The 27438-nt window shown below is 41.9% G+C and overlaps 1 protein-coding gene and 1 long non-coding RNA gene across 2 annotated transcripts in view; one reads left to right on the plus strand and one right to left on the minus strand.

The window, feature by feature from the left end:
- SGK1 (serum/glucocorticoid regulated kinase 1) overlaps window positions 1-27438 on the minus strand; it is a 112603-nt gene that overhangs the window by 37934 nt on the left and 47231 nt on the right. Inside the window, exon 3 of the mRNA XM_019538092.1 lies at window positions 2008-2083. Coding sequence (XP_019393637.1) covers window positions 2008-2083 — 76 coding nt within the window. The remainder of the gene's footprint in view (window positions 1-2007; window positions 2084-27438) is intronic.
- LOC109312039 lies at window positions 1937-26809 on the plus strand. Its single transcript, XR_002101692.1, has 4 exons — window positions 1937-1946; window positions 12720-12725; window positions 14009-14017; window positions 26662-26809. It is a non-coding gene; the product is annotated as an uncharacterized LOC109312039 (long non-coding RNA).

Raw genomic sequence — 27438 nt, forward strand, 5'->3', positions numbered from 1 at the left:
GGTAGTTCAGGAGAAATCCACAGACTGATAATAGACAAAGGCTCACTCCTGGACCCTGGGTAGCTTCCCTCTTCAGAAATCAATTAGTTACATAAAGGAATGGTAGGCAAGGGGGACCCAGGGAGCCATGGTGAGGCAGGAGCCACGTGGCCACCAGGGGGTATCACAGCCACCACTGGGGCATGATTCTTGTTACACACATTTAGAAACCACTATAAGAAGAGGGGGCTGGGATGAACTGGCCATGTCAAAAGAATGGGAGAAACCTTATCCTTAAGAACAGTTTGTATAGCAAGATTCAAGATGGCTCTAGAAAGCAGGTCATCATAGTTTCATAGTTAGTTAGTCAGTAGGGTCGGAAGGGACCTGAGCAGATCATTGAGTCTGACCCCCTGCCATGGCAGGGAAGAGGGTCAAATGACCCCAGCAAGGTGTTCGTCTAGCCTCCTCTTAAAGACCCCCAGGGTAGGGGCCAGCACTTCTCTTGGAAGTTGGTTCCAGATCCTAGCCGCCCTGACCATGAAGTAGCGCCTCCTGATGTCTAAATTTAATCTACCCTCTGCCAGCTTGTGACCATTATTCCTAGTCACTCCTAGTAGAGCTCGGGGGAACACGGACTCCCCCAGTGCCTGCTGATCCCCCCTGACTAGTTTGAAACAGGCCACTAGATCCCCCCTCAGCCTTCTCTTGTGGAGGCTGAACAGATTCAGGTCCTGTAGCCTCTCCTTGGAGGGCCTGCCCTGCTGGCCCCTGATCATGCAAGTGGCCCTCCTCTGGATGCTCTCCATGTTGTCCACATCCCTCTTGAATTGTGGCGCCCAAAACTGAATGCAGTACTCCAGCTGCAGCCTGACCAGTGCCGCATAGAGGGGAAGGATCACCTCCTTGGATCTGCTTGAGATGCATCTGTGGATGCATGACAAGGTACGGTTGGCCTTCCTGACTGCATCTGTACACTGTTGGCCCATGTTCATCCTGGCATCAGTGGTGACTCCAAGATCCTTTTCTGCCTCTGCACTGACGAGAAGGGAGTTCCCCAACCTGTAGGTATGCTGCTGGTTCTTCCTCCCCAGGTGCAGTACCCAGAACTTGTCAGTGTTGAATCCCATCCTGTTCTCATCCGCCCACCCCTGTAACCTGTCTAGGTCCAATTGTAGCCTATTCCTCCCTTCCAGCTTGCCCACATCCCCGCACATTTTAGTGTTGTCAGCAAATTTGAAAAGGGTGCTATTTACCCCCTCTTCCAAGTCACTGATGAAGATGTTAACCAGTGCGGGCCCAAAGACCGAGCCCTGCGGAACCCCACTGCCCACGTCCTTCCAGGTTGAAAATGACCCATCCACCACCACTCTCTGAGTGCGGCCCTCCAGCCAGCTGGCGACTCATTTGACTGTGGGTCCTCTATGGCAGTACTGCCATGTGTGTAAAAATTATATGAAGTCATTCAACATCAACACAGAAAGCTGGGGAGAGGCCCGCAGAATCCCATTTGATCTGGAAGGAACATCTGGCACTGGGTGTAGCTCAGCATGAAGCAGCTTTGACTCAGAAGATGGAAGCAAATTGAGAAGAAGAAACCAGCATGGATTCCAGCTCAGAGAACTTGTAGATCAGTGACACTTATAACAATCTGTATTGCTCCCAAATTGGGCTTGACAGCCACATACGGATTCATCAAGTATCTGACTAGACATTTTAGGTGTAAACCATGATCCAGAGGATCAACAGTTGCTTACTATTATGCCATGGCATTCTTCTATGGGAATCATTACATATCATCACATAATGCACTAAATCCCATTTTCTATGCCATTTTCCTCCAAACCAATACTGTATTGGAGAGAGGTCAAATTTAATTTCTGCATTAAAAATCATTCATCCTTCCTGGCTTTAGGACAAATCACCTAAGCCTAGCATTAAGCTGTATAAAAAAAGAAGAGCCCTCTGTACAGCTTTCTGCAGAATCCATCATTATACATTCACACACCCGTTGCATTCTATCCTAACCTGAGTCATCGCTTCTCCAAAAAGCTCTTGGATCAGGTTTAGCCAGCAGGTCTCCTTTATTATAAGGCTCCTTCATCTATAAAACAGAAGGAACAGAACAAACTATGAGAACTTGTAATACTGTTTTATGATTTTCAACATTTCTAACTGCTGATTCTTTCCCATTGTAGCCCCTCGCCCACCCAAATAAGCCCCCCAAAAAACAAGAAAAACCCAGAGCCAGATAGCAATGCACAGATATTTCCAGCTGGTTATAAAGTTGCAGGCAAATTTATGAGGATTCAGGTACAAAAATAAGGACATATTTATTTTACCTTGAACTGCATTTTCCATTTAAAGTCTGAATAACAACTTAATTCAAATTTTTAGCCCAGCTCTGCCCTTTGGCTCTTCTCAGACAGTATGATGGAAGAAGAAACATCGTGCAGTGGCTGAGACTAACCAAGGCATACTGATTTTCCCATCAAGTGTAGAAAATGCATTGCCAGGACTTTGATAACATCTAATTCTTTGACTCCTGATGTAAAAGGTATGTTGATGGTAGAGACACCAGTCCAGCCTCTAGTCTTTTCCAGCCTCTGTCAGGACCTGGGCCAGAGTTAATTTGAGAATCAGGCGTTTGATTCTCTTCTCTCACTAACTTTATATTGGTATAATTCTACTGGTTTCAGTGGCATTGCACCTGATTGATAGCCGTGTGAGTGAAGAGTCTGACATAACTGTATTATATATTTACATACCTTTCATTTTCATGGATCCCAGACTATTTAATAGATTATATCTACTGCACCACTGAAATGCAGAATCCAACCCAGATGTGGAAAGCAGCACTCAGCCAATAAATAACATGCTGCACCAACTGGGGAGGTTGGTAAAAAATTTCCTACGGGACTAGGTAAAACCCCTGGATGAAAAGGGCTCATAGATTTTTAGTGTCCACCTAGAGTAGGCATTACATTGTTTTTAATAGAACAGAAAGGTACACAATTTATCTACCTGGGAAGAATTAAAATCCTACTGAGTTTGAATCTGGGGGTCCAGTGAATCTAGTAGGTCATGCAAAATTGAAGTTTTTCAACCAGTGAATTATTCCTCTACAGTTTAAGAAATGCTGTCCATTAAATGATTCCCGGTACAATCATTTATTTAAATCTTTGTGTCCTCTCGCAAAAAAATTACGCTGTGTCACAAGTGCTACAAATGCTAAGAAGGCTTCCAAGTTGATTAATCTGAAGGGTTGTAAAGCTAATACACTACTGGGAGATACAGTTCAGCTTCTTTTAATTTATTTTTCTAGGCATCTGCATTCAAGAGATTAAGCACTTGATGAACAACAAAAAAGAAGACACTCAAGTATTTTTTGTTGGGTGATATGTTTTTATTGGATCCACTGCATTCTTCTTCAGGTCTGCACCACTTCAGGTTGGAAGAAGAATGCCTTATATTTGAAAGCTTGTCTAACTTTATCCCAACTATGCAGTAGGTCCAATAAAAGATATCACTTTAAAACTTCCTTGCCTCTCTCATAATTCCTGGATCATCAAGGGTACAACATCACTTTTATACTAACAAAAGAAATGCACATTCATGACAGTTACAGCTCTAGTTACTGTATAACCCTGTGATTAACATTAATATCCAGGGAAATATAGAAATGAAGAAACAAAAAAGAAGAGTATGGGAAAGAGAGAGAGAAATTAATGATGTGTATTCTGGGCTGAATTGTGATCATGCAAAAAAAGACTACCAAGTAAGAAAATGCACACAAAAACATGCAATAGAGGCTCACGCTATACACAAATCTGTTGCCCTGAAAAGCACGTCTTCAAGCACGTGCAGAATAGAGAATGAAAGAGGAGATCGTGTCAAGGGATGGAATAGATGTACCCATGTACATAACGCCCACAGAGGAGCAAAGGGCAAGCTGCTACACCAGCTGCAAAACCCGTGCACTGTTCCATCTAGCAACCACAGTTGGAAAGGGAAACAATTGAGGTTCCCATGCCATGGAGTTGGAGGCATCATAGTGACAACACTTTGAAGGCAAGTCAGGAGTTTAGGAAAGTTCTCATGGAGCATCAGCTGCAGTAGTATGATACAAGATCATCAAGATCTCCTTGGCTCATAGATACAATGATGTTATGGCAATGATCAGGTTGGAACTGCGTGCAGCAGTTAGGGAAAGACAGATCATATGCAGGAAGTGTTAGTCATGGGGGAAGTAAATTCATGCTTAGCAAGCACTGGAGAGGGATGAGACATAACTGTGACCATAGCAAATGAAATAGCTAATTCCCATTGGCAGCCTTTACTCTAGCCCAGGCTGTATAGTATCTATGCAAAAGGCTCATATGAAGAAGTCCTTCATGTATTTTATCCATCAAGGGCCACTGACTAGATAAGAGCAACAGGGTAGTTTGTGGACACAGAAATACACAACCGTTCACTTTTGTCATATATCCACATATCCACATATACTGGGGTGACTGACTCACAGACTTGATGATCTCACCACAATTCACAGAGATCAGAGCATACCAACATATCACATGATCATCAGGGCAATTCACTTCCTTTTCGTAGAGTTTTCTGCTTATATACTTTGACCCACCAAAACGTCCTCATTTCAATGTCTGTTCATTTATAACACATCACATATCAAGTTACAGTGGTATACATGCAGGGAAACTTAAAACATAAATCTGAAGTAACTTCGTCTATTAATAAAGCTGGGGAACCTGAGGTCAGAAACTGGCTTGATAGCTTTACATGCAGAAAGGAGAATGTTGCATCCACAGCACTCCTAGCTTTTTCCATGACCTCTTTCTATAGTGGAACCACTCTTGCTTTCTTAACTGTATAGGCCTGTATGGTACCTTCTGCCCTTTACCATCAGCAATTCATTTTGTAAAAAAACCAACAGAGTCTCAATTCTGTATCTCTCAACAAAGCCTCTAATAACTGATACCTTTCATTCTTGTGTCATTCAACCTGTTACCCTTGGGCTCTCTAAATGCAAAACTCTATCTTTTTCCTGAATAAATATAAGAGACATATCTGGACTGTTTTTTACCACGGGCAGCATTAATTGCCATTCCCTTGCTGTCAAATTTTTGGCCTTGTGAGGAGCCTGGCAGGCTGGATAGCATGGCCCCGTGCACTAGAACTGGCATGCAGTAGTGGGATGACATGGAACTAGATCCTGGCATGCAGGACTGGGTCTTGGAAGCATGAGACCTGATCCAGGTGCCTGAAGCCAGGATGAAGCAGTGCAGGGCCCAGTCTGGACAATGAGGACAGTGCCGAGCCCAACTGGGGTGGTGCAGGGCCCAATCCAGGCACACAAGGCTCTATCTGTGTGATGACCCAGTGAAGGATCTTGGCTGTGGACCAGCCTCGCACCACACAACTTGTCCATGGTGCAGAAAGGTTGAGCACCTCTGCTGTACAACAATCTGACTGGAATTTGAGTTCTGAAGAATGTCTATGTAAGCACTAGGAGTCATTTTTTTCAGCCAGGCTCCAAAATGGCAAAATTAATAAGTTCCGTCTTCAGTACTGACATGGGTGATCATAGCTGAAGCTTGACAGTTGTTCATGGTACCTGATTTGGTGTTTTACAAATTATTCGATTTTATGTGAAATGTTATTTTTCTAGTACAGATTAGGGGGGTCATGACGTATTAGAAAGATGAATATTTCATTTAGGGGAGAGTATTCATCAGAGTGCTCAATAACTATTTCAGTCTTTGTATGAATAAGAAATGACCCTCAGCTTGTAGAAATGAATGAAAGAAAGCAGGATGCATAATAGCAATCTCAGTGAATACTAGCACAATAGGGAGCTTTATGAGGACTCAACACAATCTGGATTGGCAAAGATGATACAATGGCCATACAAATTGCTCAGAATTGTAACTGTAAACTCCTTTAGACTTTCTCAGTTGACAACAGATAATATGAGTTACATTGCTGGAAGTCTTAGGTTATTTTTGCTGCTCATTAGAACAAGTAAAAATAATGGCTATGTGGATAACATACTAATATTTTGGGTTGCAAAATTATTCAACCTTTCCACCTATTTAGCTCATACTTAATGCATATGAGCTTGAATAGCATATAGCCAGAGATCTGAAAGATGTTGCTCTCTTTTATGTGAATGGTTCTATGGACTTGGCACAGAAACAGAAAAAAACTTGGTAATATCAATATAATTTCCCTTTGGCAGAGCCTCCAATAGAGAAAACAAAACATACTTATCAATTCTTAATGCAATGGACTACATTCCATTGAAAATTTCTCTTAATATCACTGTAAGATACCTATACTAGAAAATGACCAGATAAAGCTATCTTCAAAGTGGAAACTGATTCTTCATAGGCATGAAGAAAAATTTTAAATTCAGTTAAACTCAGGGGGGCTGTTTTGGGGCAAAAAGGTGCATGTTGTATGTGGGGATATATGGCATATGCTGGATATTCTATAAACATTTCAGTTTTTGCCAACTAGCAAGCACAATGCTCCAGCAAATTAAAAAAATACCAGGCTGATATATGTAAAAAAAAAACCCTGAAAAGGGAAGCCCTGCTTTCTGTTTTAGTGGAGGAACATGCATAGTAGCTGCTGAACCCTGGATAAGCTCTATTTTCTAACAGAGGTTTTTCAGCCTAAAGTTCAATTTGGGTAATCAAGGAAAATTGCTTAATACTAATAATCAAATCTTTTCCTTTGTGCTGACTGAGTACACTTAAGCCTAGGCAGATAATACTTCAACAGGTCAAGTATTTAAAAATAATATGCATACAATAGAATAGGAAAACAACGCACTTTATGAGATCATAAAATATAACTTAACCATTCTCCACATATCTTCCATTCTGAAAGACCAATGAAAGTGTGTGTGCACTGCTCAAAGTAAGGGTGGGCCATTAATAGGTGATGCAAAGAAAGCAAAGATGCTCCATTTATTCATTTATTTGTTTAATTTATATGCCACCCTCTCCAAAAGAGACTTGGGCAGCTTATGATAAAAAACAAGATAAAATATAAGAATACATAAGTTATTAAAGTAAGTAATAAAACAACTCCCCAGATGATACTCCAAAGCTTAACCCTGTCTGCTAAAAACTTGCCCAAATGAAAAGGTCTCACAAAGCCTCCAGACTTTTCTGATGAGCATCAAGAGGGGAGGGGATTCCAATGCTGAGGAGTCTACTTGTCCTCAGGCTTCACAACAAAATAAACTGTGACCAGACAGCTAACTGAATTCACATGGGCAAAGTAGGGGATGGGGTGCAGAAAATGATAACTAATAAGTGCAACAAAAGCTTTTGAAAATTTGAATGAATTTAAGTTGGCAGGGTCTGATAAAATTCATTTCACAGTGCTAAAGGAATTGTTGTAAGAATTCGTAGAGCCAAAAACAATATGTGCAAAGTCATGGATGAAAGGTTGGTTTTTGGAAGACTGCAGAATGGCTAACATCTTTAGAAAAGGGTAAAAGTAGGACATGCAGAGGGAGGGTGTTTACACGTGCATTTACCACACAGTAAGCAACTTTTAGACTGGTGTCTACATATGGAGGTATTACTGTGCAGTAATGCTATGTGTGCTCCAACTTGGGAGCAAAGTTACTCCCAAGTCGAAGCACATGCACAGTGTTACTGCACAGTAAAGCATTTAGATGTCTTACTGTGCAGTAACTAAGTGTAACTTAGTTCAGCATAATTCACCATAGTTACTGCGCAGTATGGCCATGCACATGTAGAAATGTGCTGCACAGCACAGTAACTTTCAGTTACTGCACAGTAACCTAAGTAACCTAAATTACTGTGCAGTAACTGTGCATGTGTAGCCATGCCCAGGAAAATACAATCTGGTCAGTCTGGCTTCAAAACCTGGGAAGATATTAGAACTGATTATAAACTAATCCATTTCTAAATACCTGGATATGGAAAAGGTAATTGCTACTACTCAAAATGGATTTGTTAAGAACCAGATGCTGAACCAACTTGATATTCTTATTTGACAGGATAGTTGTTTGGGGGGTGAAGAAAACGCAGTGGAGATAATATACTTGGAGCCTGACCCTGTTCTACCCATTAGGCCCCTGAATGTTTCCTAAGTATGATCCTTTTGAATAGATCCATGAAAAAACATTAAGACAACAAGTGAATGGATCCTCCTGCTTGGTGCTGTTTGCGACTTTGACACAGTTCGACTCCCACATGACATTCTCATAATAAACTGGAGAAGTGCAGACTAGAATGAATTGCTATTTATTGGGTAAATAAGGGGTGTCAAATTCCTTGGGCCCTGCAGGTCAGATCCATCCCTGCAGGGCTTCCCATGGGCTGGACAACCCACAAACGGCGGTGACGTTAAATTCCTTGGCTAGTAAAGCCATTGTTTTGGCAGGTCTCTGGAACCCAGGGACTTAATGCCATTGCTGCTTGCCACCACTTTTCCCCTGCTGTCAGTCTTGGTTGCCAGTGGTGACTAGAAAACCCAGTTTTGGTAGTGTGTAAAGAGGGGTGAAGGTAAGCAGCATTAGCTCCCTGTGTTCCACAGTCATACGAAAACAGCAGGGATTAACATACTGCTGAAGAGGTTCTGGCAGCTGCAGTGATGTGCCCCATAGGATGAATCTGGGTGGCCTAGCCTTCAAGAAGCCCTGTCAGTTAATGAGCCAACTGCAGGAGCTGGAGGATTTTTGATACCCCTGAGATAAACAAGTGGTTGAATAACCTGTAGCAAAGAGTAACAATAAATGGATTAGGGTCTGCAAGACACGAAGTTAGCATGACACAAAACCAGGAGGGGCAATGATTGAGTGGAGCTATGATTAATTGAAGATCTTGGTAACTCACAAATAGGGATCTGCTCAAATTGTGTTTTTGTGAATTTTGCAGAAATTGTGAAATAGGGCAATCACCATGAAATCAGCAGGACCCAACCCCTACCCCCCCACCTGCAAAAAAAATAAAAAAATAAAAAAATTACTACTACCATGAGTTTACTGGATTAAGCTCTAGAACACAAGCCTGTTGTGGAAAGCTATGGCCTAATCTAAATCAGGTGCCTGATCCCTAAGTGCAGGGCCAGGCAGGAATGGAGTGGTGCCAAGCCCCCTGCAGCCCAGTTTTGGCATGCAGGACAGGGTAGGAGTGATACCAGGCTCTGGTAGGTTTACCATACATCTGGGTTTTCCCAGACCCGTTCTCTTTTTTGGCCCATGTGCTGCATCCAGGTGGGTTTTTAAAATAAGACCAAATGTCTTGGTTTTTTACTGTTCCCTCTGCTCTCCCAGGCTGGCTGTTTGGAACTGGGAGCAGTGGACAACATGATTGGCTGTTGGGGGTCACGTGGTCCCCATGCAGGTTCCAGCAAGCCAAGTAAAGAGACTGTATGTGGGTGTGTGTGTGTGCACGTTTGCTGCTTGGGCAGCAAGGCTGGGGGGGCTGTGGGTCAGAAGTGAGGGGGGTTGGCAGGGCTAGAGGAGCTGTGGCTTAGGAGTGAGAGGTAGAGGCAGGGCATGGGCATATCACTTCCCCCCCTCCCACAATCATATGCCCCTCCTTCTTCCCCCACCCCACCCCCTTGGTGTTCTCTTTTTTGCTGATGGAAATATGGTAACCCTAGGCTCTAGGGCCCATTCAATAGCATGCAGAACTTGGTGCAGCCTGTGGACTGGCCTTGTGTCACTCTTCTGACCTGCAGAACTAACCCTTGAGCGCTACTTTCATACAGTAGTCTTTTCTGCCCCCAGTTACCCCACAACCTCCACCACTGGAGGAAGTAGGGAGACAAAGAATTACTGCCCCAGTCTTCCAATACTCCTTAATGACCCATCCTCCCTCAGGCACAGCTGACAAGGTTGCAGATTGTACCACATTCATAGGAGGAAAGAAAAGAGAATGGTTTGGCTTTGCTTTGTTCTACGGACTGCAGCTGTAACACACATCCCTGTGAAACTCTCCTTTGCAGACAAGGCCTAAGGCCCTGAACAAGCAAAGCATTTATCTGTGCTTTAATAGGATTTTTCACATATTTAAAGTTTATCAAGTGCTTAGATGCTGTGCTAAATTTGACCATACACCCAGATTTCTTCACATGCTTTTGGTTTACAGGTTCTGCTGAGCCAGGCCTAAAAGAAGTGTGAACTGGCCCATTCATCTCAATGGCAATTTAAGCTTTGAAGCCTAAATCGCAATTTACATGTCACCATTGCTAATTATTTCACTGATGATGATCTTAACAGCAACATCTTTTTAATGACTGCATTTGTGTTTATTTAGAAGGCTATAAATAACAACAGTGTAAGTAGAATATATTATCTAGACCAAATATTAAGGGCACTTTATGTTACAAGGAAATACATTGCTCACAGAAGCAGAATTATACTGGTTCATTAAAGCTATCTGTCTTTTCTGTTGCTTTAGCAAGCCATACAGAACACCTCCACTATCAACATGCTGCATCATCACCAGAATCTGATATGATTTAGCTAATGTGATGATGGTGTATACACCTGCTCTTACTTTTAATGCCTAGGGAAATATATTAAAAATGCCCGAGCCTGAATTGATTCAATCTTTGCAGGTTAGTCTAACCTGGCTAGGCTGAACTGGTTTGCAACTGCACAGACATCCCAGACATGTAGGCACATGCCTGCAGTGGCTCAGGCTAGAAGCTGAGGGGCGGGTGGTAGAGCAGCCCTTCCATCCCTTCCACAGCAGTGAGTTGGGGTGGGGGCATAGTGAGACCCCAACAGAACACTTTGATTAGCCCAGCAGGGAATTGATAACAGTGTTTATCACCCCATTAAGAAAACAACAGAGGGACATTACTAGCTACCTGTTGATTCAGTAGGGACCATAGCCAGCATGTGGTCTGCTGGATAATACACAGACACCTCTTAGCAAGGCAGAGGGAAGGGGGAAATTTCTGCTTAGCAGGGTGTGGTGAGTTGGGGAGGGGGAGCAGCCCACAGTCTGTGCTGGAGCTGCAGCCAGAGAGCAGAGGGGAGGGGCAAGCTCTGCTGTGGAGCAGAGAGCCCCGCCCAGCCCAGAGAGGATGCTGGGATGCTGGGGATGTCTGATTGATCTTAAACCGGCAAGGGGTATAGGACAGGCATTGCATAAATCAGTTTGACCCAAATCAGTTAAGTCTGATTCAACCAGGTTTATCTCAAACTGGTTTCAGCCATTTTCAAACTAGTTTATGTGCACTGAACATCTGTTCTGTTACAGGTTTAAACCAGTTTCTGATCACTTGAACAGCTTCATGTGTAATGTCTGTCCCTAGCCATGATTTTTAAGGACAGTAATAAGGTTCTTCATCATGTAAATAAGCCATAGATTTTTTTTCTGACTCTTTTCCTATTCAAACCAGCTTTATTTCTGGTATCCGCCTATTTCAGTGAATGTCAAGATGTGACAAGGATGAACATGACACTGGATATGCATTTTATGTATATGGCATGTTGATCAGAAGTGAAAAAGTTAATAATGTTGATGGCACTTAAAATGTTGAAGGCACTTGAAGAGAAAAATAGAGGATATAAATGCGTTGGGTTTCATATCAATAGAGGACAGAGTAGCAGAAAACCATAATGTCCTCTATGATGGCCACCCTAAACTTGAGACCATTGCTCCCTCTTGTATATGTCTAACCCAGAAGCAAAACAAGCAATTGTGAGTCCCAGGCAGCTCAGGAAAGGGATAGCGGCCAGGCAAGCAACAGCAGCAGCTGTCAGTATGACATGCACTTTAAGTAGGCACCCTGGGACCGGTGCCTCACTTACCCACCCCACATTTATGCTACTGGTGTAACTTGGTCTAAACTTTCGACTTCAAGTTAACCACCCTGTGGGATCCCCATACTGTGGATGCAAGCACTCTCCCAGATTGCATACTATGAAGTATGCTCCATGGTGTTAGAGCCACAGCACTTCACATAGTGGTGAACTGGCTCCCAACCCCTGACATGATTGGTACACCTGTCCACATAGGCAGAGCCAAGGGATGTGGGGGGGGCTGCACCCTGCTTTGCTTGTACAGCTCATGACCAGCACAGTTACTGGAGTCTGTGTTAGCATGGGTCCAGAATTCAGGGGTTGAATGCCACAGTTGTTTGCCCCCCTCCCTTGCCCATCACTGAATGAATTAGGCAAGGGAGTGGGATGCAAACGGTGACAGAGTTCAGCCCCTGGGTACCAGAGGTCCACCAATGCAGGCCCTGGCTGCTGAACTGATGAGCAGGTGAGGTCAAGGAGCTCACTGCATGTGCTCTGCACTGTAGGCCCCAGAAGGCCTCAGTGCCTGGGCCTTCATGCTTAGGTTAAGCTGCATGCTTAATTTAAGTTCTGTATGTGACTTGCACCTGGAGACAAGAGGAAGTATGGAAAAATACTGTCCTTTGATTTAGGATGAAATAAGAAGCTGGCTAACTAAATTGAGTAAATATAGTCCAGGCAAAAAGGAACAGTCTTAAGGAAGAGCTTCACCCACCTAAGAATGGAAAATTACAGTTAAAAACACAGCAAGTCCATATTTGACAAACACAAGCAGGCTTATAAATTATGTGTTAGGAGGAAGGCTTAAGCTAATTATGTATTAAGAAATGTAGTAGCTATGAGGTATATAAGGAAGAAGAAAAGTGCCACCCTTCAGAACCTAATCCACAACATCTGACTAGTCTACCCTGTGCAGAGCTTTGTTGCAGAAGTCAGGAGTCCCGGACAAGACTTCATAGACTGGCCACCCAGTGATATCATGTTCATATCTTGGGGTGGTGAGCATGTTGCATTGCTTTGACTGAACTATGGCAGTAGAGGAGTTTGTCCTCATTATCTGTTAATTGCTAAGGTTCAGTAAATTTGCTTATGAAAGGAAAGTTGAGTCACAGTTTCCTCACCTGGTAGAAGTCCTGTACTAAAGGAGTTTCTTCTCATTAATTGTTATGCAGGCATAACAGCACAGCCAAAGGAGATGCAACTGCACCCTCTGCACCCCAACTGGTTCTGTCCCTTTTTATCCACACCTGGTCCTGCAACAATTTGAAACTGGTTCCCAAACAGTGTCACATGGGAACAGTTTATTTGCTATGCGTGTCCACACCCTCAATAGCATATTGTGACATCTCTATGTGTGACCAAATGTGTTGTCTGCATGCCTCCTAACCATAAAGCCCAAAGTATGCTATAATGAGCACCTGCCTGTTGAATGTTTTGCCAGGTGTCAAGTAACTTGTTTTCATTTTCATTTATATAATCAGTGATTGGTATCATTCAGGAATACATAGCCTTTTGGCCCTGTCAGCTGGGGGAATAGTGTGGGGCCAGTCTATGGGTGGGATTTGATCCTACCTGCCGGGATTATGCCCTGACCCCCATACTGCCCTTGTTTCCTGGGATTGGGCCCTGGGGCCCTCTACTGCCTGCCCCTGCCCAGCCCTGCATGTTGGGATTGGGCCCCGCTGAGATCAGGCCCTGCATACCCAACTTAATTCACAGGACCATGGTCCATGGTCCCCCCACGGACCCATGGGAACCTTGAGGGCCAAAAGACACTACACTGGGGTCTGGATCTGGCCCACAAGCTCAGAGTGACTACCCCAATACAGTTTGATGTTTATTGTGCTTTCCTAGTAGCTCTTCTATACATTTCATCTGTACTACTGGTTTTTTTATTGACTCTATAACTCAGGGGTCCCAACTCCCCCATCTGTGGGACAGATCCAGCTTGTGGAGCTGTGTAATTTGGCTTCTAGGGCTTCCCAAGAATTTGGAAAGTTGGTGGCATAGCTCTGTGCACAGGATCCCACTGGCATGGAGCTGGGGCAGCAGGCCCAATCTGGCATGAGTGGGGCTAGAGTTGGGGCAGAGATCTGGCACATGCAGGTCTGAGGCCAATGTAGTGGGCCCAGTCTGGCATGTGTGGGCTGGGGCCTGATTTGTTGCATATAGGCCTGGGGCAGCCAGGCTCAATACAGTGTGCAGTGGGCTGGGGTGCCAGGGCCTGATCTGATGTGCCTGGGGCTGAGGAACGACCTAAACCAACACATGTGAGGCCAGAGCTGTGGCTGTGATATGGTGTGTGGGACAGGGGCTGATTCAGTGTGTGCCCAATTGAGCCCTGGGATTGGCCCATGGAGTGGATCCAGCTGACCCAACCTTTACCACTCATTTGGCCTGATATAAGCCATTAGGGTTCTTCTATAGAAGTGTTCAGGCTGGGACAGGAGAGAGAGGAAACCTAGTATACTGATGCTCTAGCAGATTTATTACTCCTTAGATAGCCCTGGGGAAGCACTGAAGGAACATCGGAAGGAACTTTAAGAAGTTAACAAATTCTTTTTTATTTCTCTTTTCTCAGCAATTCGATACAGTGGCTCCTATCAGGAAGTCTTTCCTTGTACCTTGGCTGTATTTGAAGTTTGCCCTGTCCTAACAGAACCCCCGGCAGTATTCCATGAACTGGAACCTTATTCTTCAATTTTTTTTTATTTCTACTGTGTAATAATAAGGCCTTTGGCACAAGAGATTGTTGCTGCATAAATGGCTTCCACTAACATAAAGGACTGCGTAGTTGAGCTGCAACATTTAATTTCAACAAATATCTTGACTTCACTTTGCCATTTGTCAAACAGGATGAGACTATTATTATGCATCAACATTTAGTTTCACTAACATTATTTCCTAATCAGAGAGAACAGAGGAATTATTGTTGCTCTAAGAACTCAGGAGCTTGCTAGGCATAAGACTGTTTTGGGATCAAAGAGAAATATTATTAAATGCATAAGATATTGTAAAACTTGCTTTTTATTAATGAAGAGTGGGTTGTAACTTAACTTATATTTTGTTCAAATGAGGACTCACTATTAATTACTCCTACCTAGACTATAACATGCAGTGACATTCAGGAAACTATTGACCATGTGATTATTTCCCAGACAGCTGAAACCTGTTTTCCAGCTTAGGTAAGATTTAATTGTATTTTAACTGTCACCAAACTGGTGGTCTATGCATAGATGACTGGTGCCTCCTGAGACCGGCGGGGGGGCACAGTTCATAGGGGGCACAGTTTTGGGCGGCAGCAAGTAACAATTGCCTGCAGAAGCCGGCTAAAGCTAACTTATTTGGCTTTAGGGTAGAGAACCATCTCCAGCCACTTCATTCCAGCTAAGGCTTTGTCTAGCCAGGTCTTAAAAACCTCCAAGGGTGGAGAGTACATAACCTCTTGGGTAACCTGTTCCAAAACTTTACTACTGTCCTAGTGAGCAAATTTTTCCTAATATCTAACCTAAACTTCCCTTGTTGCAACTTGAGACTGTTGATCCCTGTTATGTCACCTGTCACCGCTGAGAAGACAGTCTAGATCTATCTTCTTTTGAACCCTGCTTCAGGTAGTTGAAGGCTGCTATTAAATCCCCTCTCAGTCTTCTCCTCTCTAGACTAAATAAACCCCAATTCCTCAGTCTCTCCTCATAAGTCAAGTGCCCCAGCCCTCTCACCATTTTCACTGCCCTCTGCTGTACTCTCTCCAGTTTGTCCATATCCTTTCTGTAGTGGAGGTAAAATAAAAACTGGATAAAGTAAATGACTATAGATTATGGATGTATGAAAACCTTAGCATGTGACAAAAGAGGCCAAGCTTAATGGAGTGTCAGCTCTTTTGCAGTAATTGTCTCCAGACGTTGAAAATGTTTGAATTAGGAACCAGGCTATATCTGAATTTTGCAGCATGGGCCTACTGAAAGGTTAAGCTCCCTAACCTAATGATCTAAGCCAGAGCTGCCAAAAAAATCTGGCTCTGGATGCGGGATTCTTATGGCCCACCTCTGACTGCAGGGCAGAAGCTTGTTGGTATGGTGGCCTTCCCCTCCCCTCTTCTCAGATTCAAATGTAAATTAAGATTCAGAGAATCAGTTATTTCAGTGTCAGAAGTGACTGTTCTGACTTCCAGTTTATGATCTGGTCTGACTTCCAGCTTAACCAAGGACTCTTGTCCATTTAATAGCTGCATCAGCTCTATCTTCTGGCATCATTTCACTATACAAGAAACATCCAAAAATTTAAAGACAGCATGTGATGGAGCTTCCACCACTTCCCTAGTAACATGCTCCACTGGCTAATTCACTCTCCAACATTTTGCCTTATCTCTAGTTTGAATTTGTCTAGTATGGGTTTCTGCTTCATCAGAAAGCTTCATGTGTACATCTCTTCATCAGCTATCACTACATCTTTATAACATACCTTTATTAAGGTCTGATTTAGGGCTTGATCCAAAGCCATTGAAACCAATGGGAGTTTTATTGTTAACTTCAAGGGTACCAGGAGCAAGCCATCAATGCTTCAGAATGAATGCCGTTGTCATGAATGTATATGTTCTAATTCTAGATTAACAGAAAAAAAGTGGCCTTAATCTTAACCAATTTAGGGCTGGTCTGCCTGCAAACTTGCATTAATTTAAAAGAATTAATTTCTTAAAACTAACTTTAAATAAGTTTAGCTACTCTTCCCCAAAATAAGGGTGACCAGGCCAACTCTTAAGAAATCAAAGTTTTGTCTAGACTGGAGGGAGGAGCAGGGGCGGGGGGAGGGAGGGGAAGAAGGGGGCACTTTTGTGCAATTTAAAACTTTTGACCCAATTTTAGCACATCAAGCTTTATCCTTTAGGAGGCTATAATTCAACCTACTAAAGTGGATTGAAAGCCTTATGTCCTATAATAAAGGTGGTAACATATGTCTACAACAATGCTAAGTGGGGGTTTTAATCAAGTTAACTAGCATGTCTGAGCTAAAGGTACCTTTATACCCAGTCTAGACAAAACCCAGAAGGAGTGCGGTGTGTTGATTAGAGATGGTAGAACTTCCAAAGATTTTGAAGCATCATTTTGATTGATATGTACTTCCTAAAGCAGTGGTTTTCAAGCTTCCTAAAGTTACAGAACCCTTTCATATCACTTCCTTTGCCATGAAACCCATACCCGTATCCTAAAGACTGATACAGAGCCAAGTGACCCCGTCCCACAATAGTGGTGCACTGCCTCCCAACCTGCTCCTCCATTACCCTCAATCCCTTTGCAGAACCCCCAATGATCTACCGTGGCACTCCAGGGGCCCACCCAACCTAGTTTGAAAACCACTGCCTCAAAGTTCAGAACACTCTTAACCAAAATTGTTTTTGTGTAGGAATATCTGGATGTCTCAAAACAACAGGCTTTCTGGTACTTCCTAATTCTATGAAGCTATCATATTTGTAGTTCATGTAGTACTATATCTCAGTCTCTTCTACAACCAGTAAGTGCTGGGAAAAATGCTAACTGAACTTGTTTGAATTTAAGAAGAAAGATTCAGGTTTGGTTTAAGTTTGGGACAAAGGCCAATCTGTTGAGAATTCTTCAACAGATGAGTGAGTTAAAGGTACCACTAACAAAAACGTACTCGACACCTGACCCTGGTCATTCTTTGAGCATTCCTGAGATGTCACATGGATTGCTAAGGAAAAGAGCTTGCATGTTTCTACTCCAATATTAAGTACATTTATTTTCTGGGATTTGTACTGGCCTTCTAAAATGAGTAAAACAATCTCTAATTGTGAATACCTTTATTCTAGAAAATCTGCAGTAGCTTACACAGAACATGGATTCTATTCCCTGTGGTGCCACATCTTTCAAATATGTCTTCTTGACACTTGTTAAGTTTTGGGGCTGGATGTTTGGCGGTCCATTTCCTCCCATTTGATCCAAGTGAATTCATACACTGACCCTGGTCCAGCACAAGGCCTCTGCACCATGCAAATTCACTTTGCACAGGGAGCTATTCAGGAATAAAAGTGAATTTTAACAATAGTACTGAATTTTTTTACATGACAGTTTCTTTTGCAGAAGCACACTGAGTCTATGGACCTTCAGTACTTCATATTCAGTTTGTACAAAAGAAGGAAACCTGAGATGTAAGAAATAATGATTGAGAGTGTGTCAGGCCTCTTGAAAGCTGACTTTTGGGTTTCTGGTTCAGTGACAGTCAGTGCAATATGCAGCAAACCAGCTCTGCCACTTGGAACAGAATCTCTACAGAAGTACTCAGTACAGAGGGAGAACCTCATGACCTCAGTCTCCTCATGATATGTCTTTTGTTAACAGGTGGCTTGTATGCTGCTGAAGCAATGATCAGAGTCCTCAGGGAGGTGGTGGGATGGAAATACTTTCCATCACTTGTAGTGAAACAAGTACCTCTAGTCAGCAAAGGGAACACAGACATTTATTAACCAAGTGCTTTATATTTTACACTGATTCTCATAGGTCAAATGCCAGTATATATTTGATTGAGCAACTGTAGAGGATGCTGCGGAGGAGCACAAATACATGTGTCCTAACTTGATTATCTTTTAGGAGGAAAGTAGAATTTCCTGGCAGAATTGCACCTACTGACCATCTGCAAACTCAAAAAAATCTACAAGGTAGAGACATCCTCTGAATTGCAAGTATCCCAAGATATCAGAATGGTACTCACTGTCTGGAAAAATCTATGCGTCTCATTATTTTTTTAAAAGTTTATCACTGGAGTGCCAACATTTTTCAGTACTTCTTGTCTCAACAAGGTCATGAACATATTTTTATACCAATGGAGTAACCTTTCCATGTGAGATAACCAGCCAAAATTATATCATTTTGTTTCCTTTGCACCATTTTGCCACTTCCATTCGTAAGAAGTAACTTGACCTAAAAACAGAAGGGCAATAAGCCCACGTAGAAAACAAGAGGATGTAGAAAGTCACTTTCTACCTATGTTATATATTTATCATAGAAATATATTCTTTAATATTGATGGCACAGAACATACTAAAGGCTTGTTAAAGTCAATAGCTGTGCTCCCACTGACTTAGGCACTATGAAGATTGTGCCTTAATCCATTAGAAAGAAACAAAAATGAAAGGACACATTCTAGATGGCACTGGCAATAGCCTCATTCACTGAAGAATTGTGAAAAATCAATTAGTGTTTTAGCTATTTGACCTTCGTTACAAACATCTGTAGGGAAAGAAAAGCAGTTAGAAAAAATATCCTCTTCTTCTATTGAGCGGAGGCTCCTTTATGGTTTAGATTTTAGTACTAGGTTTGTTCTGAGAAACAGATGAAACTTTATTTTTGTCGTTACAGTTTAGTTTTATGTGGTTCGCCAATGGCTGTATTAGCAGATAGTGTGTATTATATGTCTGCGCATTTCTTGAATTTAAATTACACAAAACTGGAACAGATGGACCAGTGGAATTCTACACCCACATTTTGTAACAGGAGGTGGAATGATCCTACCTTGATAGGTCTGTGTATACCAGTAATGAATACTGGGATTGCCTTGTGTAATTTAAGAAGGGAAACAGAAACTAAAATAATCATAGCAAATTGTATGTGCTTTGGGTGTGCCAACACTAAAAACAACCAATTCTCAGCAGTCAGTTTCTCCTAGCTCAATTACTTACATAGATGAGATCAGCCTTGTTGTTTACTTCCTACAAAAAGCATTCCCGTTTCACCTGAACCTTGTATACAACAATTTCCCACCATTGCTAACACTAGTTCAGCTCTAAGGAAGGTTAGAGGGCTCCAGAGTATTTCACTTGGTGGAGCAGGGTTAGGAAATGCTAAACACACCCATGAGAGCCAGTGGCCTGTCTGTAATATGGAAGCCAATATTCACACTGATTGTTAAAAGCAATATTAGTAAAAGCTGGGCAGTTTTGCAAATTTTTCATGGTGCAGAGAGACCCCTAGGGCTTAGCAGGCTTTTTCTCTGTCCGGTTTGCATGAGCAGTTGACCAATCCAATCCAATCCGATCCCATCTGAGTTGTATGACTGAAGAAGGTGATGCTGCCAACACCACTGGCTACTATGAATCATTTTACGAACGTGGGTAGTGTATAATGCTAGCCTTTTCTGTTTCTGCTGATTTAGCCAGTGAATATTGACAGGCCTCCATGCTAGAATTTCACTATCTCAAGGAACCACATAACTCAACAGTCCTCTGACTATATGGAAGCATAGTTTAATCTTCCATATGGACACAGGACTAAACTGGATGATAACAATTAGTAATTGCAAAGATCATGTTTACACAGGAAAAGCCAAGTCATATTTTTATTTATGTATTTATTTGCACAGCACGGCAACATCTGTAATATTTCTAGTAGTGGCAGGTTCAAAAATGTGTTCCAGAGAAAAAACAGAAGAATTTTATTTTAAACATTGTTCTAGCATAGGTCAGCATTGTCCACTGTCATGAGCCAAGCATGAGATAATAATAACTAGTTTGGCTGGAACCTTCTTTAAGCCAGATGTGAAAATATCTTCTTAATTTTGTTCCCTGCCCCCACCTTGAAAATGGGAGAATTAACACGCTTTGAGTTCTTTGCAAACTGACTTCCTGAGCTAACTAAAGCTGCTAGCCCCAAATGGCAGCCATCTCTTTTAAAAACATGCATTTGCAAAAGACCTGAACTCCGAGTACTTTGCAAGCTGACATAGGGGCCTATGATAATTAACAGGACTTGACCTTGCAGAAGAGGAATGGCATGCAGTTGCTGAGTAAGACTGAAAGGTAATATTTCAATATATAACTGTTTGCATTGTTACTAAGGAGATAGGCTGCCCTTTAACCCCTGATGTTGCAGAATGTCTGCATAGCTTTAAAGAAAGATACTGAGCCCTTCTGAGACAGATGAGAGCAAGGGACATTTCACTCTGTTAATTGCCAAGCTTATCAACCCATGCAAATGGATTCTTTTGGATAATGTATTTATACTTTCCCTTCCAACTTATTTTCACTAAGACATTTATTCACTTACAGTGTCAAGAAACAGGACATTATTCAATTTGGAAAATTTAATGCTTGTAAGAATAAACAAACCCAGAATGACACTATAGCTTGTGAAAAGTACGTCCCTCCTGCCTTAGGAGTGCACGAATTGACCAACACTCAGATTTGACTTACCCACACTTGGATTTGATTAATCAAAACTAGGTATGTCAACTCATTGTGCACCCTTTATAGACTAACCAAATCACAGAAGTATAGCATAAGCCACAGGCAATGCATAGAGGGGGCCCTCGCCAGCCAGGGAGTGGGGAGTGCCGGCTGGCGCACCCCCTGAGAAGTGCCGGTGGCACTTCTGTTTTTTCCAGTGGCATGTCCAGGGTCAGAAATCGGCCTCTGGGGGACACCCCTCCCCCGGTTGGCCACTAGGGGACCCACCCACCAGGATTGACAATCTGCCACCGGTACCCCCCTGGAGTCAGGAGGCACTAGTTGCCCATGGCATAATCTCCTAAACAGAGGGCTTACTTCAACAGATCAAGTGTCCACATCATTTTTAAATAGATATAAGACCTTCAAATAGTGCTTCAGAATCATGATTACTACTGAGGCCTTCAAAGGGTTCAAATGACTTGGAAATTGCAGACATTGTTGGTTCGTCCAAGAGTACTCTCTGTTTTTTCCACTTTTAATTCAGTCGCATTCATAGTGAAATAACCAAAACCACTCTGAAAGCTTCACATTTAGCAATAATCTATTTGACTACAAACTAAAATGGAGTGAGATTTGTGATAATGTTAAACAGTTGTATTTTCATCAGCATCTAGCAAAATGTTGTTGCCAAAATATTTTAAACTTAAAATGCAGTTAACATGAATGGAGGAAAAATATACGAACTGTGGTTTTGTTGAAAAAATAACATAACTGCTCAGCAAAAGTGCCAACTATTTAATGAACGTAACTTACTGGAATACAGAGATATTTTCCTAAAACTCCTTGTGCATGTTCACTTCCCAGAAGCACTGGTTCTCTAAATACAGGTAATTTTCTTGTCTGCATGAAGGAAATTGATACTGATGGAATGACTATGATTAGGAATAATATAGAAATATAAAATCAAAGAAATATGCATATCCACTGCTACTAACACACACTCTGTTTACACCAGTTTTAAAATGCTTTTATATTGCTGGACCCTTGTAAAGTAGCCTTGGCATAAATCAGACTCCTAATTCAGACATGCTTCTCTGCTGCAAGCTACATTTTGGCAGTATCCATAGCAGCATTTTCCTTCAAATTTCATCCTGTTAAATCTTCTAAACCAGTGGTTTTCAAACTGTGTTCATGGGACTGGGGTTCCACAACAGGTCATAGCGGGTTCTGCAAAGAGACTGGGGGTAATGGCAGAGCTGGCCAGGAAACAGTGCACTACTGTTGCTGGGCTGGATTGCCTGGCTCCACATCAGCTCTTTGGAATAGGGGGATGGGTTCCACAGTAGAAGTGATACGAAAGGGTTCTGTGATGTTAGGAAGCTTGAAAACCACTGAATCGGCATCAGTGTAAGTGTACCAATGGTCCCAAACCCTATCAGTGTGGACAAGGCCTAATTATATACCAAATCTGAAAGCATGTTGATTGGCTTCAGAGATGATTAAGCATGGTTCCAGTATGTTGATTATTATGACACTGTTTAAGAGCTGGAAACATTTTGCACCCGAATAAAAATGCAACCAAGTTGAAGCCATTTGCCATTGGGTTCTTTGTCTCAGTTCTGTTTGTGATGCAGATCTAGCCTATAAGTAATAGGCTACTGAGTTGCTACTATTGTTCATAGCTTTTACCTTAATACACATATCCTCCCACACATGTGGAATACTGAACACTTCTTTGGAGTTCAGACTGAGGTTAGAAATTTAAACTCTGTTTAGTGCTGTGATGTGCTGAATGTATGATGTGTCAACAGTCATAGGTTATATGATAAGAACTCTACTTACTGAGTTACTACCATGTCAGCTCTATTATATGTGGTCTTCAGGAGCTGGTGTAGTAATGGAAATGCGGGCCCTGTAAAATGGCTCAAAAAAGGTATTCTAGATTCAAGAGATGCTATAAATCACTAATCACTTTTGCAAATCTGGGCTAATATGTATAAATGTCTAATCAAGCATTACCATGCAGCACTGTGAACTCTCATAACAAAAATTTGTAATTGGTGTATTGAATTTTAAAAGTAAAAATTTCCACAAACAAAATGAAACTGACTGATTTGCATGTTACAGCGTTTGACAATGGGAAAGCAAGCTAAATGTAAGCAAAAGTGAAACTGAACAGACTACTTTATTTTCCATTCTGAGAAATGAAGCGTGCGATAGAGGGTACATTACATTTCTGATACTTTTCCAGTTTCAGTAATCTGATGTTAAAGGTATTTTTTTTAGGTATATGATATTTATCTTGACAGTATCCAGTTCAAGAGCTCCATTGTTTCATACATTTCCCTTTGGTGTGCTGAAAAGAAAGCTAGTTTGTTCTTTTCTTCATCTGCAGCAATTCCCTTTTGAGCTATCATTTATTATGTAGAAGAAGGACTGTGTTGTATTTCTGTATGCACTTGTCTTTGTGTACAGATATATTTTTCTTTCAGTAGATACATCTTTGGGCTTGAGGAATTGTTGTGATGAAAGGCACTTCAAGCAGAAATTTCTGTATCTCCAGAAAAGTTTTTGTTTCTAAGGGGTAATTCTAGTAAAGGACTGAGGCATCCAAAATTTAGGCATTGCAGAGTTTTAGGAATTTGGCTTCTGCATTTACAGTCCTGAGAGAGGGGCCTTTCTCAAGTGCATAGGGAAAGGTGGGAGCATTAGAATGCAATTCATAACAACCCCAAGGGGAAAAGCCAGGAGCGGAACAGGTATTCACATCAGATTGGTATTCACAACAGGAAATTCACACTTGGAATTAGGTGACCAAGTCATTCTTTTAATAAGATGCAGTAGATGTCACTCTCTTTGTTTAAAATGTAGATAGAGGAGGAGCCAGCCTTGTTTTATCCAATAATCTACTAGTTAGAGCACTCATCCAGGATTTGGGAAGTCTGGATTCTGGGCCTTTCCTGGCCTAAGGGATTCAAACCCACATCTCCCATCTTCTTGTAAAGTGCTCACCCACCAGTCCAGAGGCTGTTCAAGGCAGTGAAGGGGAGGCTCTCCCCTCTCATGCTGTAGCTGCGCCACGTTCCAAAAAAGATTGAGCAAGGGGGAGCATATAATTTTCTAGCCCAGTAATTTGAGCTGTCACCCGAAAGAGGTGAGCCTTGGACTCTGTTCAAATGTATATTTATGCCTTTTATCTAATGAACACTTAAAGATGTACAAACAGTCCTTAGAGCAAGGATTGGGACCCAAAGCTCCCTTCTAGGAAGGGGGAGATGTCGATTTGAACCTTTAAAAACTGAGAAAGGCATTGCACCTGGGTCTCCCATCTATGGGGTGAATGCTTTAACCATTTGGTTATCATATATATTGTAGGGGAGGGAACATGTACGTGCATGTTTTCTTTTACATTTGGAGAAGCAGAGGAGCACAATGCAACAGAAGCACCTTTCCACGATGCCACTGAGCCAGCCATGCTTGCGAGTTCTGTGATGTATGAGAAGGCTAAACTCCTCAAAGCACTATCCCTCTGGGCATTTCTTCCCCTACCTTTTATTTTTTCTCGTGAAAGAAACTATTAGCATTCCTTTTATCATCACCTTTTTTTTCCTTAGAAAAAGCAGAGGTGGTTATTTATCACTGCTTTTTATGAAGAGATAGTGTGTAGAGACCTGTTCTGAAAATGCCTATCAGACCCAGATCTTCAGGGAGTTTAAACAGAGGAATACCTATTTTCTGGACTATATGTGAGAGCTGATTTTTTCCTAGCTCACTCTGACACACCAAAGTCTCCCCATGTACAGCATGGGGAACCCTGTGTGCCTATTTCTGGGCTCTGGCTTCCACTTCGGGGCTGGATGCCATTATCAGATCTGGCAACAAGTCCTTTTCTGAATCTGTCCCTAAATCTGTTGTTTTGGAAGGATAAGAGTTTTGCTGTCATGTTGCATAAGGAAGCTAAACCTACAACTGTCTCAAATTAAGCTGTTGATAGCTAAATCTGTCTTTATAAAGAATACCTAGATTCATATTCTGTTCTTCGGACTGGAAATTTCTAAATAAGGCAAATCACATGGTCTAATTCCTATTGATTTCAATTTCCTATTGAATGGGCCTTCATAGGAGTCAGAAATAAATAATTCTTCCCAAGTGCCTATTTTCAGTGAAGAGTGAATTACTCACCTTCCTGTATAGAGATGGAGAAAGTGTTTACTCTTAGTTTCTTTACTATGATGTAACATTTATCCAATGTTATAGGGTTACCCAGTGTAACTGTCCTGGGGGGTTTTCCCCAGTACAATTTAAGAAATGCTAGTTGTCCTCAAAGTAAATTAACTTTAGAGAAACTTCCACAAAGCAGCCTTGGAAATAATACACTTTCAATTAGTATAACCAGGCAATAAAATAGATTTATTAGCAAGTATCTCTTAAATGCTAAGCTTGCATTATAGTAGCTTGTTATCTTGCTTAAATGTATTGTACTGACTATCCAGCAAAAAGAACTATTTGACGGAATATAAAAAAATATAATTGGATACAGAGCAAATGCACTGTATTAAAATAGGAGGCACCAAGGAATTCTGGGATCTGGGAATTGCATTACATTACCTAAAATGAGCGGCATACATCATATTAGCTAATACTATAATAGGATTTACAGAATATATTACATTACCAGTGAAGCCTTAGCCAATTATGATCTGCCTGTGCAAAGTACAAATGTAAGGTTATCAGGAAGGACTAAGTATAAAAATAATGTAAAATGCAAAGAAATGCAATAATCATAACATTAACTGGAATGAGTATCACAATGAGAACCAAGTTATTCAGTATATGTTAACCACATCTTGAATGCCCTTTGATATCTTGGGCTTTTAAGGTTTGACTACTCAGTATATATAGAATATTTGGTCAAAGAAATACACAAAGCATTTTGTTTTTATACAACTTCTTTCTGAGGTTTTAGGTTTACTTCTTGATTGAGAGATGATAACCAGGCTCTTGAAGGGTCCAGGTTAATGAACTTAAGAACTAAGTTCTCGGGGGCTAGGGACAGAAATTACACATAAACCAGTTTAAGGAATCAGAAACTGGTTTAAATCTGTAACAGAACAGAAGTTCAGTGCACATAAACCAGTTTCAAAATGCCTTAAAATGGTTTAAGATAAACGTGGTTGAACATAGGATCAGACTTAACTGATTTAGGTCAAATGAGTTTATGAAACTTCTGTCCCAGACTCCTTTCTGGTTCAAGTTAAAACACAGTCCCCCAGCATCCCAGCATTTTTTGCAGCCCTGGGCTGGGCTCTGCTGTCTGCTTTAGAGAGCAGGGCTGGCCCTGCCCCTCTTTTCTTTAGCTGGAGCAGTGAGAGCTGGCTCACTGGCCCTCCCAGGGAAATACCGGCTGGGGTCCAGGGCCAGGGAGAAGGGTTAAGCTCACCTTCCCCTGAGTACCAGAGCTGCCCTGCCCTGTTGGCTTACTTAGTGTAGGCTGCAACTGTGGACTACAAATTCCAGAGGCACCTGGAAGCAGGAAGAGGAAGTGATGAGCAACCCTGCAGAGTCCTGCTGTTGTGATTGTGGACCGCAAATCCCAGCGACCTTGGGGGCAGCAGGAAGAGGAAATGAACACATAGCCCATTCTGGCTATGTACCAGAGAGCCATGCCATCCCCCGGCGTCAGCCACTGCAGGCATGTGGCTGCATTTTCTGAATCAAAAGTGAATGTCTGTTTATTTGCCTATTGGTTCAATCTGTCCAGCTTTGACTAACTTGCAAAGACTGAATAAATTCAGCCTTGGGCTTTTTGATTGTCTGTACTTAGCCAGTGTCATCTGGTCAGACAGGTGGGGGCTTGTTGGTTCCCTGCCCATATTATAACTTGATTCAGTTTTTCCCTCATAGGTTTGACTGAATGTGTTTCAACTAAATTTGATCCGAGCCAAAAGGCCAATATCTTAAACTGTGTAACAAACCTGAAATGTAATTGCCTGTGTAAGTCTCTTTCTTATGCTCATATGAGAGAGTTCTTTTATCTCATAGCACTGATATTCTTTCGTAGGAGGGAGCATTCATTGTCTAGTTCTTTTTTTAAGAAACTGTCACACAACACAACAAACTCCTTTATTTATCTACAATGAAGCACTGTGTTATCTAAAAATAACGAGTAACTCCAGGCAACAATGGAGAGACAGGCAATAAACTGATTAGGGCATAAGCTCCAGTGTAACAGAAGAAAAGCTTTAGCTATCCCCATCAAATAAAATACTTCAGGGAATAAATTGATTGAAAGTGGTGGTGGGGGAGAAATATTTCTCCCCAAACAAATTGCTTTATGGATTTATTTCTGCTCACTTTTCTCTTAAGTATTGGGTATCGAATATTCTCAGAAGCTGGGTATAGAGGAGATAGATCATTGTCCTGCACTATTATGGCAAATCTTCTGTTCCTAGAGGAAATG

This window comes from Crocodylus porosus, unplaced genomic scaffold, assembly GCF_001723895.1.
Source record: "Crocodylus porosus isolate Cpor-Errol unplaced genomic scaffold, CroPor_comp1, whole genome shotgun sequence".
Lineage (NCBI taxonomy): Eukaryota > Metazoa > Chordata > Crocodylia > Crocodylidae > Crocodylus > Crocodylus porosus.